This window comes from Ostrinia furnacalis, unplaced genomic scaffold, assembly GCF_004193835.3.
Source record: "Ostrinia furnacalis isolate ACB-3 unplaced genomic scaffold, ASM419383v2 OfSCF1172, whole genome shotgun sequence".
Taxonomy (NCBI): Eukaryota; Metazoa; Arthropoda; class Insecta; order Lepidoptera; family Crambidae; genus Ostrinia; species Ostrinia furnacalis.
In genome coordinates, this window is record NW_021131411.1 from 851,226 (window position 1) to 864,509 (window position 13,284).

The window sequence follows — 13,284 nt, forward strand, 5'->3', positions numbered from 1 at the left end:
GAAAATATTTAAAAAGTAATTTACATGTTATTCTTGATTTTATTTAACTAATTTGTTTAAAACTTAACATTGGCTTATGCTTATTTTTGCGTTCATCAAAAAATTGTAATCATTTCTCATTTACGAACATTTACGAAGATAGTTTTAAAGCTGCATGTTTTTTTTTCTCACATTTTTGTTCATGGAATCAACATTATTCAATTTCATTTCGTGAGTTTCTTTAACCTAAAGACGTACTGCTGGAGGATGGTCTTCTCCAAGTTTTTTTAACTGGTCGTTGTAACGGTCATGCACTGCCAGCATACAGATGCCTTCCGCAACCTCCAACCGGTTCAAAGTACCAACTTCCGGTCCTTGAACACCACTCGTTCGAAAATTTCCTGCTCCCAACAGTGGCCGTCAATTATGTGCACCGCCCACTGCGTGAATTTTATTCAGAAACTCAACTTATTATTTTATACATTTCTTTTTATATTTTATTATACTTACGCAGGGTGAAACCTCAAGGCACTGCCAAATTTTAGGAGCGACTCAGATTCAATAATGTTATAAAGATGTTATTATAAAACTTGGCAACACTCCTTGAAATCCCATCCTGTATTTTGAAATATTTATATAAATTATATTTTAAAAACTAGGCCTAGTTACCAAGGCAAACCCATAACTAAGAAACTGGGCGGTTTTGGTTTTTCTAATCTCTTCCAATAAAAATAAAAATCAGTTTTGTTCTATAGTTAAGTAACATTATATTTCAATTTGATTTTTACATTTCACAACTTCAGGCAAATCACACCCCATATATCTGTCCTCATTGACGGAACAAGTAATAACTTTATTCCATGACACATCTCTACGTAACAGGCGCGGATTACAGAATAAAAGTACTGCGACTTGGCCTCTAGTCAGAGCAACATTTAACCTTTTTGGATTATTGACAAACCCCAAAGTGAATCTTAGGTCTTCTGCCACCAGGTTTTCTGTAGATCTCACAGTAGATATTAGTATTAATTTTCTTTCTTGTCCTTGAAAGTCCTCTACAGTACCAATTTTAGGTTGAGGTAGCCCCATTGCCTCAAATACGAGTCTGAGATATTTGATCTGAAAACAATTTTTAAACATATAATTATTTAGAGAAAAATTAATAAACTTAAAGAAAAGTTGTTAGAGAAATAACTACCTGAGCTACATATGGGGTAATAATTCCAATATCATCAACAGTCAAATGCTTTTTGTACAGCTTGCAAGTAGTCAGAGCTACCATAGAAGCTTCTTGAGGGTTGTACCAGGATGGACTATCCTCTGCTCTCATATTGTTTCCTTTTATTCCATATACATAAATCCCTCCAGTACTTACATCATCTCTATGGAAAATTTCATTAACCACTTCCAGTATGTTTAATATCCATGTTTCATTTCTATCAATTTGAGCCACTAATGAAGAGTCATAAAACATTTCGCTAGGCAATGTGAGGACCTCCTCCAGAGATCTGTAGTTATCAGTGAGCCTTGTGATTAGTCGCGGATCATATCCGTTTGAAAATGCAGCATAATCTTTCTGATAAGGAAATGTTTTGAGGATTCTTGACAAATAGGATTCGTCCATTCCGAATTCTAAACAGTATTTTGACATAATCACTGGCCCCAGTTGCATTGGATCACCAGCTAATATAATTTGGCAATTTTCTTTATCAACAAAAGTCATTGGTATCATAATTTCCGGTTCTGTGGCTTGGCCAGCCTCATCTACTATCACATGAGTGAAATGGCCTTTCGGGAGACCCATCAAAGCCAGAGTTCCTATACAGAAACAAGTTCCTACTGTAACTCGATGTCTCCCAATAAAAGATGATTGACAATTCAAATTAAGCCCATCTTTGACAGAGTATTTTGACTTAGATGTTTCTTCTCTTGCAATATCTAGTGTTGCACAAAATGGTTTAATGTTATCAGGTACTTTATCAGACTCAGCTAAATGATTAGCAATAATCCGGACCACTGAATCTGAAAATTTTTCCCTGTATTTAATTAATCTCTGTGTAATTAAATCTGCTGCACTGTTTGATGGCGTAGCCACTAGTATTCTGCTATCGGGCAGTGTCTGCAGGATTTGTAAAATAGTCTCTATGACAGTAACAGTTTTTCCGGTACCGGGTGGTCCAAATACAATGTACGGTAATGGACGGCATTCGCCCAATAAAATGTTTGTCACTGCTGTTTTCTGTCCTAAGTTAAGATCATTGTTGAACCATTTAATTCCAGCAACTATTTCTTTAGAAACTTGTCTTGGTCGAGGTGAAATACGACCTGGAAATAATATGCTTGGCCCTAGATTAGATATAGCTAAATTAACAGCTTGGTGACCTCGACGAAAGGTAGCGCGACCACTATTAAATTGTATAGACACATCACTACCACTGTAGATTTCATGGAATCGCTGGTGGAATTTCATTAAAACCATGTCTCCTTTTATGACATGAATATATCCTTCATAAAGAGGTGCACTTGTGTCCCAACCATCTTTTACTACCACTTTGTCTCCTTTCATTAATGATGGTCTCTGTTCAGCTAATCCATTAATTTCATAAGCTAGGTACTCCTGGCAGCGAATCAAAAACACTTTTTGTCTATCATATGCCCTCATGTTTAAATTATGTTGAATTTCTTCAATATAAAGTAAGTTATGCCATTTGTCAGTGTAATTATGAATGTTTAATTCTTGTGATAGGCATGGCAGTTTATCTTCAATTCTGGTAATTACCTTATGGTAATCAGCACTAAGTGCCGTTTGTTCTGAATCTCCTAAAATAACTGACCAAACTTTTTCTGGTATGGGAAAACTGCCTAGTTTTACAGCTATGAAAGCTGGTGGTTTTACAGGTCTCACACCAGGTAAAATATGTTGGTTTTCTTGTTTCCTTACGTTTTTCATGGATTCGATTTTTTCTTTATCTGTTTTATACATATGGTTATTATACATTGCATTTTTGGTATTTATTGATACATTTTCATTTACAACTGTTATATCAATAATTCTTCGGGCTTGAAAGCCTTTGCACGCAATAACAAACGCTTCTTTGGTATTACCCAAAAATTTTGGAATGCAGGTAATAGTGAATGTAAATGTTTCTTTAGGTAATAGTCTCTTTGGACGAGTTAGAAATGGTTCAATGTTTATTTGAGAATCTCTCTTCTTACTAAGTATAATCAACTTATTTATGAACTGAACTTCATTTCCATGATTTGTTACGTTCATTTTTATCTCTGCAGTATTTTTGATGTTTAAATTATGAAATTTAAGGGGATAAGTGATTTCCATATTTTTTTCTTTTTCCAAAGCTATACTTTTCTCTTCTTCATTTGGTACATTATCTGAGACTTCTTCATTATCTGATAGCTTGGTTTCTGTGATTATAAGTTCTATTGCTCTCCATGTGCAAGCTCCTTGATTACTTTCAATTATTTTAACCATGACCTAAAATATTCAACAAAAACGGTAATTATGTATCTAATAACAAGATCCCAATGAAGCAACCAAAAACCATAACCAAATTAAATATTATGTACCTTAGACCCAACTTGCGGTTCAATAAAGTTATCCAGGCATGACTTATCAAAATAAATAAGTCTATCACAAATGCCATTGTCACCAAACCAAGCAGTTATCATGGCATTTTTTATTTTACTCCTCACTGGTTTAAATGAGATCACTTCCAAGACCTGAAACATATCAATTGATATGTTAATGTACCTACATAAGTACATACAACTAAAGTATCTGGCAAACGCATGACATGAGAAAACAATACTAAACAAACAAAATTGTTGTTTACCTGAGCAGAACCTATATCACAAGGTTTTTTTTCATCAAATTGTATTCTACAGCTCATCTCAAGCCAGTCACCTTTTACAGGGACAAATATGCCCTCTACATTATCAAGGTTGAATTTCAAGTCACTATCTTTTATGTACACTAGTCTTTCTTGCCGATAATCAACTTCACCAATAATAACATGGTTTATAACTTTAAAACTGTCCTGCTCAGTGCATTCATCATCTGCCCAACTTAATCCTTGGTTTTCCAACAGTCTGACAACTACATTTCTCTCATTTTTGTCAGTATAAGCAAGATAGAGCACTTTATCGTTAACTCGAACAGTTATTAAAGTAGATGATAAGTCATAATATAGCATTCCATCAATTAATATGTAGTTACTGCCATCGAGATATGTTACAATGCCTGGAAATATAAAAGAATGTTTATTAATAATATCCAAATGGCATTTTATGGCTTAGAAATAATACATTTTACATCTTAAAATATTTTTTTGACATACTTAAATATATTCCATTCAAATGATGATACCCATATTTACAAAAGTTTAAATACCTACCAGTTCTTTGAAAGCATACTGCATCTCTTGGTATGTCTGTTGCACTTTCTTCATTCCAAGTATATTCCTCATTGACGGCTTCTAAATCAACAAGCTGTTCAGCTAAAAAGTTTTCTTTCTCATCATCGTCAGCTTCTTCTACAGGTTTATAAAATAAATAACTAAAAAATGATTTGATGTACGAAATCATTTTGATAATAATTTGATCTTATTTTTATGTTTTACTGTACAAAACCTTTATCATACTCAAATTCCCATTCAGTTGATTTTAAAAAATCAAGTTCTTTTCTTAGAGTTTGAATCCGCTTCTGGTGTATTTCTTTCTGTGCACTCTTCAAAGACTGCTCAATGCTGTGACCAATATCCACGTGGTTCAAGGATTGGTCAAAATTTTGGAGACGGGCTTGTGTAGTACTCTGTAACATAATACTTGACTAAATTATATTTTATATATCAAGTTACAAGTTCAAAAGAAAACAGCCAAGATCGTGTAGTTTACACGAGCGGAACCGCGGGCGGAAAGCTAACAAGTCTTTTGGGAAAACGAGCTTCCATCATAATAATACCTGAGGAGTTTCGGGTTCAGATGGAGAGTATGCAGATTGTGATATATTACTTGATGTAGACATTACGCCTCTACAAAAGATTCCTGAATTCTGCTAGAGGTACTATTCACTGAGCAAGTAATCACTGTGTTTGCAGTAACTAACTAATAATAACACATTATAAACAATAAAACCCGGCACGGACAAGCCAAATTTGCCTGCATGCAATTTGCAATATTATTCGCAACTGCAACAATTTGTGTATTTGTGCAACTCAAATGACTCAAAGTGCAACTGGTGCAAAACACCATAGAGAAAAGTAATACATAGGAAACACAGTGCAAAACTGTGGTGTATCCTATGGTATTACTTTTCTCTATGCTGAAAACTGCAAGACTGCAACACAACCACCCACAACCCTTTTTTTTTTGACAACCACAATCAATAAAAAAGCTAGTATACCCCCACAGACTAAAGCTTGCTCTATGTGACGTGATACCATGGACCGGGCATGCCTATAAAATTAACGTGCTCAGACATTTTCTAAAAGCGCAAAAAGCTGTTTAATATTTTCGAATAAACAAACATTTTGTCAGACACATTCATGTCTATATTGTGGCCATGTTCCTTTCCCAAATCGTGTAATTAAGAATACATCATGTATAAAAGATCAACAAGACCACTCCACTTATTTAGTATCTCAATGATTGTTGTCACTTTTGTTTTTTTACGAGCTTTGTGCTCACAGATATAGATGAACTACACTGAACTGTCCTTTATTTGACACTGACAGAGGGGCCACCGTCAATAGCGGATCACTAGTTCCGACTTTTGCCACGGTGGAAACCTTAGTTGCACGAAGATGGTGGCGCCCTTCTGTCAATGTCGTCGGTGGGACATTTCAGTGTAGTTCATCTATATTGTGCTTTGTGCTTAAGCTCTAGTCTGTGGTCCTCTTGTCAAAAAGTCAAAACTGTCAAAACTCAAAACCAGGGTACGGAAACTTCCATACTACGATCAAACTTGCTTCCAAACAGCGACTTCAGTCGATAAATTCCAATACTTTTTTTTTTCTTTATGGNTGTAAGAACATTGCTACTAACATAATTGGATCTTGAAATCTGAATCTTCTTTCTTTCTTCTTTTCAGCCAAATGACGTCCACTGCTGGACAAAAGCCTCCCCCAAGGTTTTCCATAATAAACGGTCCTGCGCTGCCCGCATCCAGGCTCTTCCCGCGACCTTTACCAGATCGTCGGTCCACCTAGTAGGAGGCCTGCCCACGCTACGTCTTCCAGCCCAGAAATCTGAATAAATGAAATTTATTATTATTATTCTCAGGTCTAAATCGACCAACACAGGCAGCTCCTGCAGCGACCCGATACCGGAATACTCGGCCGCTGAAGAGATGAACAACGAGCGATCCTGGCTCAGTGTGCCCCGGGGAGACAGCCACGTCACCTGCGATATGAAGGTCTGATACAAAATCTTTATTGCAGCCCTTTTCAAGTGCCAAATAAAGCCCAAGCGTCTGTCCTGACCGACCGTCCGTCATCGTCTGGTGCTGACAAGTGGTGGAAGAAAATCAGCCACCAAGTCATCTCCCCTTCGTTTCCTTAAAGGCAATTGCTGCCTCCCAAGCCCTAGGCTGCTTTCCATCCTGGTTTGCTGCAAACCTCGGCTCTGATCTGCCGGCAGTGTAAGGTCTTGTTCGACAATATGACAGGATTAGAGAGGGTCGTGCTGTGTGGAGTGGAGACTAAATGACCTGATGACTGATGATGATGATGGCAGGTGATCGAGCCGTACAAACGCGTGGTCTCTCACGGCGGTTACAATGCGGCGGGAGCAACGGTGATCGTGTTCAACGCGCTAACATGTAGGGCTAAATCAAAGAGTTGTGCTCCTAAATAGGGACTAAATAACCTGATGATGATGGGTTTAGGTCATCTAGACGCATAAAACTCGTTCTTTCATACGGGATCTTGCTGTGTAGACAAAATGAGCTGATGGTGATACAAGTTATCTAACCGTAAAAGCGCATTTCCATGTTTCCCGGTTGGTAGCGGCCTGCGTCCAGCGCCTTCCTGCTACGTTTATGATGTTGTCGATCCACCTTTGGATGGACGTCTCACGCTGCGTTTTCCGGAACATGGAACTGGATAACATGGAAAGCATTAGGGGAGGCCTATGTTCAGCAGTGGACGTCCTATGGCTGAGATGATGATGATGAAAAGAGCACGATTTCGATCTGATGATGGCGATGAGAATGATGACGATTGTAATGGCTTCTTATTCGCAGGCTAAACTTTTTTCGTGTCGTGTTTTATTTCTTGAAGCTCGCTCCCTTTATTAGTGATGATGGTGATGATGATGATGACGGTGATCGAGCCCTATAAACGCGTGGTCTCGCATGGCGGCTTTCGTTGTAGTTTCGTTGCAGTTGCGTTTCACCGTCTGTTCTAAATGACCTCACGATGACTGATGATGATGATGGCAGGTAATAGAGCCATACAAACGCGTGGTCTCGCACGGCGGCTACGACGGTGCGGGCGCGGCCGTGATCGTGTTCAGCGCGTGCCACCTGCCCGACGGAGCGCGGCCGGACTACAGATACGTGATGGACAATTTGTTCCTGTGAGTACGACACTGTTCTTATTCTTCCATATCCATAAAAACTTCTACTTCTTCCTGTATTACGTGTTACTGTTATGTTTTCCTTGTAGTCTAATTCCTATAAAGACTATCTTTACGCCTACTTTATGTAGTCTTCTTGTTGTCGTGTCGACAAAAAACCTTTACAGTGTCAGCCCAAAAACCCGCTACAAGATTGCTTGCCTTTTTTTACGTTTCCGTACTCACAAATACCAAATCTTGATAACAAATACAGGTGTTTCATGTCATACGATGTTAACGGGACCCTAATAATATGCCACTGTTGTCTTACCTCCCCAACTCGTCTGGCTTACTTGTCTTTACTGTCTTGTCTTAATTCCAAATTATTTTTAGTATGCAGGGTACCTACTAGTGTACCTTTCAAAACATGACTGTCTACTATTCAAAGCACGTTTCAATGTAGACCTTTTTGTATCATATATCTCAAGTGTACGTACTGTGATAATTAATTTTCAACCGACTTCAAAAAAGGAGGAGGTTCTCAATTCAACCCGTATGTTTTTTTTTTCTATGTTTGTTACGCGATAACTCCGCCAATTATGAACCGATTTGAAAAAATCTTTTTTCAGCGTATAGGTAATACTTCAAGGGTGGTCCCATTTAAATTTAATAATAGAAAAAACAACCCCCAAGGGTGGAAAATTGGGGATGAACTTTTTTATACGCAATATCTCCGCCGATTATAAATCAATTTGAACGATTCTTTTTTTGTTGAATATGTATTATCAAAAGGGTGGTTTCATGCGAATTTGAAGAAAATATTTCACCCCCAAGGGTGGAAAATTGGGGATGAACTTTTTTATACGCAATATTTTTAATTTTTAGTTTTTTTTTGTGTTCACGCATTTGAAGTCGGTTTTATTTTTTTAAAAAGTTAATTATAAATAAATAAATAATTTGTACATGTAGCCTGTTATGAGACTAATAAATGCTTTCTATTCTATTCCATTAACAACATTTAAAATTAAACACCCTGTATATTTGCAGCTACGTCATCTGGACGCTGGAGCGACTGGTGACTGATGACTACGTGCTAGTGTATCTGCATGGCAGCGCCGGCGCGAGACGAATGCCTACCTTCCACTGGCTGCACGAGTGCTATAAGCTTATAGACCGGAGGTAAGACTCATAGAGATACGCTACAGAGTCATAGGGACACGCTACAACCTCATAGGGTCACGCTACAACCTCATAGGGTCACGCTACGGCCTCATAGAGACGCTACAACCTCATAGACACCCTGTGTACACGCTACAATCTGACAGAGACAACCTGTAGCCGCCGCGACCTTCCACGAGTGTTAGGCGGTAAGACATGCTACAGCCTTAATGGGATATATACAATACAACCTCATAGGGACGCGCTACAGTCATAAAGACACGCTATAACCTTAAAAAGACACGTTAGACACTCATAGAGATACACTACATTCAATTGAGACGCTACAAATTTATAGGGATACGCTAAAAATTCATAGGGACACCCTACAACCTTATAGGAACAGATAGGTACACTATAGCCGGCGCGAGACGCATGCTTACCTTCCACTGGCTGCACGAGTGCTATAAGCTCATAGACAGGCGGTAAGACTTATAGAGATATGCTACAATATCATAGAGGCACGCTACAACTTCGTAGAGCCACCCTACAACTTTTTAGATGCATGCTACATCTTCAGACTTACGCTACAATCTCATAGGGACTCGCTACAGCCGCACAGAGACGCCTCATGGGGGCATACTACAACATCGTAGACTCCCTGTGTACACGTTACAACCTCAAAGAGAAAACCTGTAGCCGTGGCGACCATCCATTGGCTACACGAGTGTTATAAACTCATAGACCGGCGGTAAGACTCATAGAGATACGCTACAACATCATAGAGACGCTACAGAGTCATAGGCACACGGGACAACTTCGTAGAGCCACGTTACATCCTCAGACTCACGCTACACTCAAATAGAGACTGTCGGTCCACCGTAGGGAGCCTGCCCACGCTTCGTCTTCCGGCCCGTGGTCGCCACTCGATAACTTTTCTGCCCCGACAAAACAAAAAGACGAAAGACAAAAGTCTTTGACCAGTTTGGGCCTCATAAGGAGGCTCAAGGTCTCTCAAAGGGCGATGGAGCGGACTCGGAACGATTCTGTATTAAATAATTTTGTTTTGTTCGCAGATTAAGAAAAAGTCTGAAGCATCTGTATTTAGTTCACCCAACGTTTTGGCTCAAGTCGTTTGTGATACTCACCAAGCCTTTCGTCAGGTAAGTTTGAAGTAGTTTTGAAATCATTGGTTTGATTCCCAGTAGAGTCAATCTCAAAATTATAGTACCATTGGCATCAGTGTTAACTATCCATTGCCTGTCATGTCGTCTCGTTCTATCGCAAAGAATCGTCATTTGATGAGAGCGAGAGCAAAAACGGAAATGGATAGTTAACAGTGTGGCCGTGTGTACAGTCCAGCGTCAGAGTTCGTGACACCCAAAGTGGCTAAAAAGTCGACAACACAATCGTGGTAGAAGGTCGTGGGTTCAATTCCCGCCTTAGGCAGTTCGATTTTTTCAAGTTATTTATAATTTTCAAATTAGTTTGAGATGCGACTCTTAACGCTAAAAAATTAAATAACAACACAATCGTGTTGCGAAAGTTTTGGCTACTTTGGGTGCCACGAACTATTTGAAGATGACTGTACGTGTACGTACCTGTTGTTCCCAATAAAGATATTTTGAAGAAGCTCAAGTAATGAGGGTGTTCGCGATTGAAAAATCCGCCAGATAGCAATACGTAGACGGGAGGTCCAAATGCTGCGTGATTGGTGGATTTTGACATATCTGTCAATGTCATGTCAAAATCCACCAATCATGCAGCATTTGGACCTCCGGTCTACGTATTGCCATCTGGCGGATTTTTCAATCGCGAACACCCTCATTCAAATACATTTTTGTATCCATTTTCAGTTCTAAATTCTTCCGCAAGTTAAGCTACGTTCGCAGTTTAGACGAGCTGTCGCGTTGCGTGCCCGTCGCGCCGCACGCTATCCCCGACCTCGTACGGCAGTACGACGCGGCGCGGTAAGCCTCGTACGAGGTTGATTCCACCCCGTACGCCCACTGATGGAATTGGGTTCCTGTGTAACATAAGTTCGGCCATACGAGGTTATTTCCACAACGCACATTCACTGGGACCCCCGTGACTATCATAAAGGCTGTCACGCAGACACGAGCCTGTTCAGCCATCGTCTCGCGCATACGAGGCTGATCCGACCCCTTACTCCAGTGATAAAGTATAGAATGTACGGTATTATGTATGTACGTACGAACTTTTGCGGTGGATGGAATGGTATGGTACTATAAACATTTGTGGTGTACACCCTGTATTTGGAAGGGACAGTGTTTCAAATACTGATTATTTTGAAGCAACAGTTTTTTTTAATTTACCCTGCATTTAGTAGAAGCAGTTTCCACTTTATAATGCCAATTCGAAACTACGGAAATAGTGAAATAATTATCTGTGTTTTGAAGCATCCTGTATTCTGAAGAAATATGGAAGGACAATGGTTTATAAATAAACGGTATTATTTTAGTATTTTTTGTGTATTTAAAAAAGTATAAGCACAAGTGAAATCAGGCTATATTTTTAGAACAGCAAGGCTTATTTTGGCGTAAGTGTTCACGCTCTGAGTAGAGGTTAACACTAAATGGATAGATATGGCAATTTTATTTAATTTTATGGCCACACTTGCCAATTAAAACGTTAACTGTCGCCTTAAGGCATATATGGGAATACGAATTTTCTTATATGTATATCTCGAATATAGTGCTGTATTGTTTTGTGTTCAATGAAAAAACGAAAAAGCGAAAATTCACACGATTAATTATTTATATCCGGTCTAGTTCGTTGGTTAAAAAATTAAATATATTTAAACATAAAGTACAATAAAAATACATAAATAGTTAATTATTTTAAATATTTACACTTTAATAAAAATATTCATTTCACTTCCTCTCTTTATTCCAAATAGTATTTTCTATAAATTAAAATTAAGGTCATAATCTTCAATTGGTTTTCGACCTTATGCCATGATATTAAAGTTCAATATGTCGCGAAGCCTTTAAGTATTTTTTCATATTAACCTGTGATATATCGCCAGAGCAATAAAATTCCACTATTTTGTAATTTTATATCGCACAGTTCTTACAAAAATAAATTTAAATAGATACGTTTAGTTTTTATATCTGGTAACACCGTAAGTAATGTTGCACACTGTAAAAATGTAAAAAATAAACAATATACAGTAGAATGGTAGCCATGTGTGCGTAATTTTAGTAAAAATAATATACATATTTTAGCGTCAGTGATACACAAATCAGCGAATATATTTCACTTAGTTGTAGTGTTGTATTTTTTTTAACCACAACGGGACTTGTTCTAAGCCGCCTGGCTAGCTACCACCATCTTGCCTAAGTCTGTTGCCATAACAACAATGTTAACAGCATTGTGTTTTGGCAGTTGGTGGTAGCATAGCCAGTTCCTCTGTGTGTGAGGATTCCGGGCGAAGCTCGCTTCCTTCGGCTTGATTATTATCACTTACCATCAGGTGAGATGCAGACCAAGGGCTTCCCCTTTGTGGTTAAAATTATTGCTATGCAATACGAAACTACATACATGGTTTGTCAATATCTAGTAATATAGTAAAAGTGCTAATGTACATTCATTCTTTATCAACGAAATCAGATATTTAAGTCATACACTTAATAAGGCCAGTATTAAGTACATAATATACATAGTAAATAATAGATATTTTAAGTCAATCCATGTAATTTCGTGTAACAACAAGTATACATTGTCATATTATAACATATTACATATTGTGTTTTATGTGGATTGACTTAAGTTTCAAAATAGCTTTTTATTAGACGAAAATAGAATTTTGTTGTTATTTTGGTTTGCTCACATTCTAGTGAAGAAGGAACTGAGAAAAATATTAGAATATTATTCAGAAAAAATAACGACAGCTCTTATAAAGATTTCTCTAATAACTGCACTAATAATTTATTAGAAAATGTAACTACTTAATATTTTTAAGAAGATATTTATTTAATTAAAAACTCGAATATCAAAATTCCCATGTACCTGTATAATTGCCATTTTGTTAGTTAACACGTCTAAATTGTAAAAATATTTTAGGAAAATTCTTTAAATTCTTAAAAAAAAAATTTTTGTTGATATTTTTAACTGCTTTTCGAATTTCAGTCAAATTGAACATATCAAAATTAATATTCCAAAGTTCTAAATTAATAAATAAAACTGTATAATTTTAACAGTTTTATTAAAAAAAAATGTATTTTTACTGTCAATCGAGTTGACTGATATTCGAAAATAAATGCAATTAGTAAAAAAATTTTATTTAGGTAATTTTAATAAAAAATCTTAGATAAATTCACTATTTTCTATAGCAGCTATCGCATACATCAATTGCCTTTGCCACGATCCCAATACTAATAATGTTTTATAAAGAAATAATATTAGTAAAAGGGTTTTATAAAAATAAAAATAATCTCTTCACTACAAGTACCTAAATGAAAAGTATATTTTTTGAAACCACTTAATAATTATCGTGAATATGAACGTGATGCGAGAAAAATGATCTGTAGAGTCGAATTTAAACTAATTACT

At 37.3% G+C, this 13,284-nt stretch overlaps 2 protein-coding genes across 3 annotated transcripts; one reads left to right on the top strand and one right to left on the bottom strand.

Annotated features, from left to right (window-relative positions):
- Positions 1-729: 729 nt before the first annotated feature.
- On the bottom strand, positions 730-5,360 carry LOC114351672 (probable RNA helicase armi). Of its 2 annotated transcripts, none has more exons than XM_028302960.1 (7): positions 5,307-5,360; positions 4,958-5,183; positions 4,392-4,807; positions 3,831-4,237; positions 3,565-3,717; positions 1,178-3,472; positions 730-1,098 (listed from the first exon to the last, which is right to left on the bottom strand). In XM_028302960.1, the coding sequence occupies exons 3-7, from the start codon at positions 4,579-4,581 to the stop codon at positions 745-747; spliced, it is 3,399 nt and encodes a 1,132-aa protein (XP_028158761.1). In that variant the 5' UTR covers positions 4,582-4,807; positions 4,958-5,183; positions 5,307-5,360; the 3' UTR covers positions 730-744. The 2 variants fall into 2 exon arrangements, with proteins under 2 accessions (XP_028158761.1, XP_028158763.1); XM_028302962.1 differs by having other exon boundaries at positions 4,958-5,096; positions 5,307-5,341.
- A 438-nt stretch (positions 5,361-5,798) lies between these two features.
- LOC114351701 (protein prune homolog 2) lies at positions 5,799-10,844 on the top strand. The gene is made up of 7 exons (XM_028303003.1): positions 5,799-5,827; positions 6,277-6,409; positions 7,436-7,572; positions 8,599-8,730; positions 9,120-9,194; positions 9,786-9,872; positions 10,566-10,844. The coding sequence occupies exons 1-7, from the start codon at positions 5,799-5,801 to the stop codon at positions 10,681-10,683; spliced, it is 711 nt and encodes a 236-aa protein (XP_028158804.1). The 3' UTR covers positions 10,684-10,844.
- Positions 10,845-13,284: the final 2,440 nt, after the last annotated feature.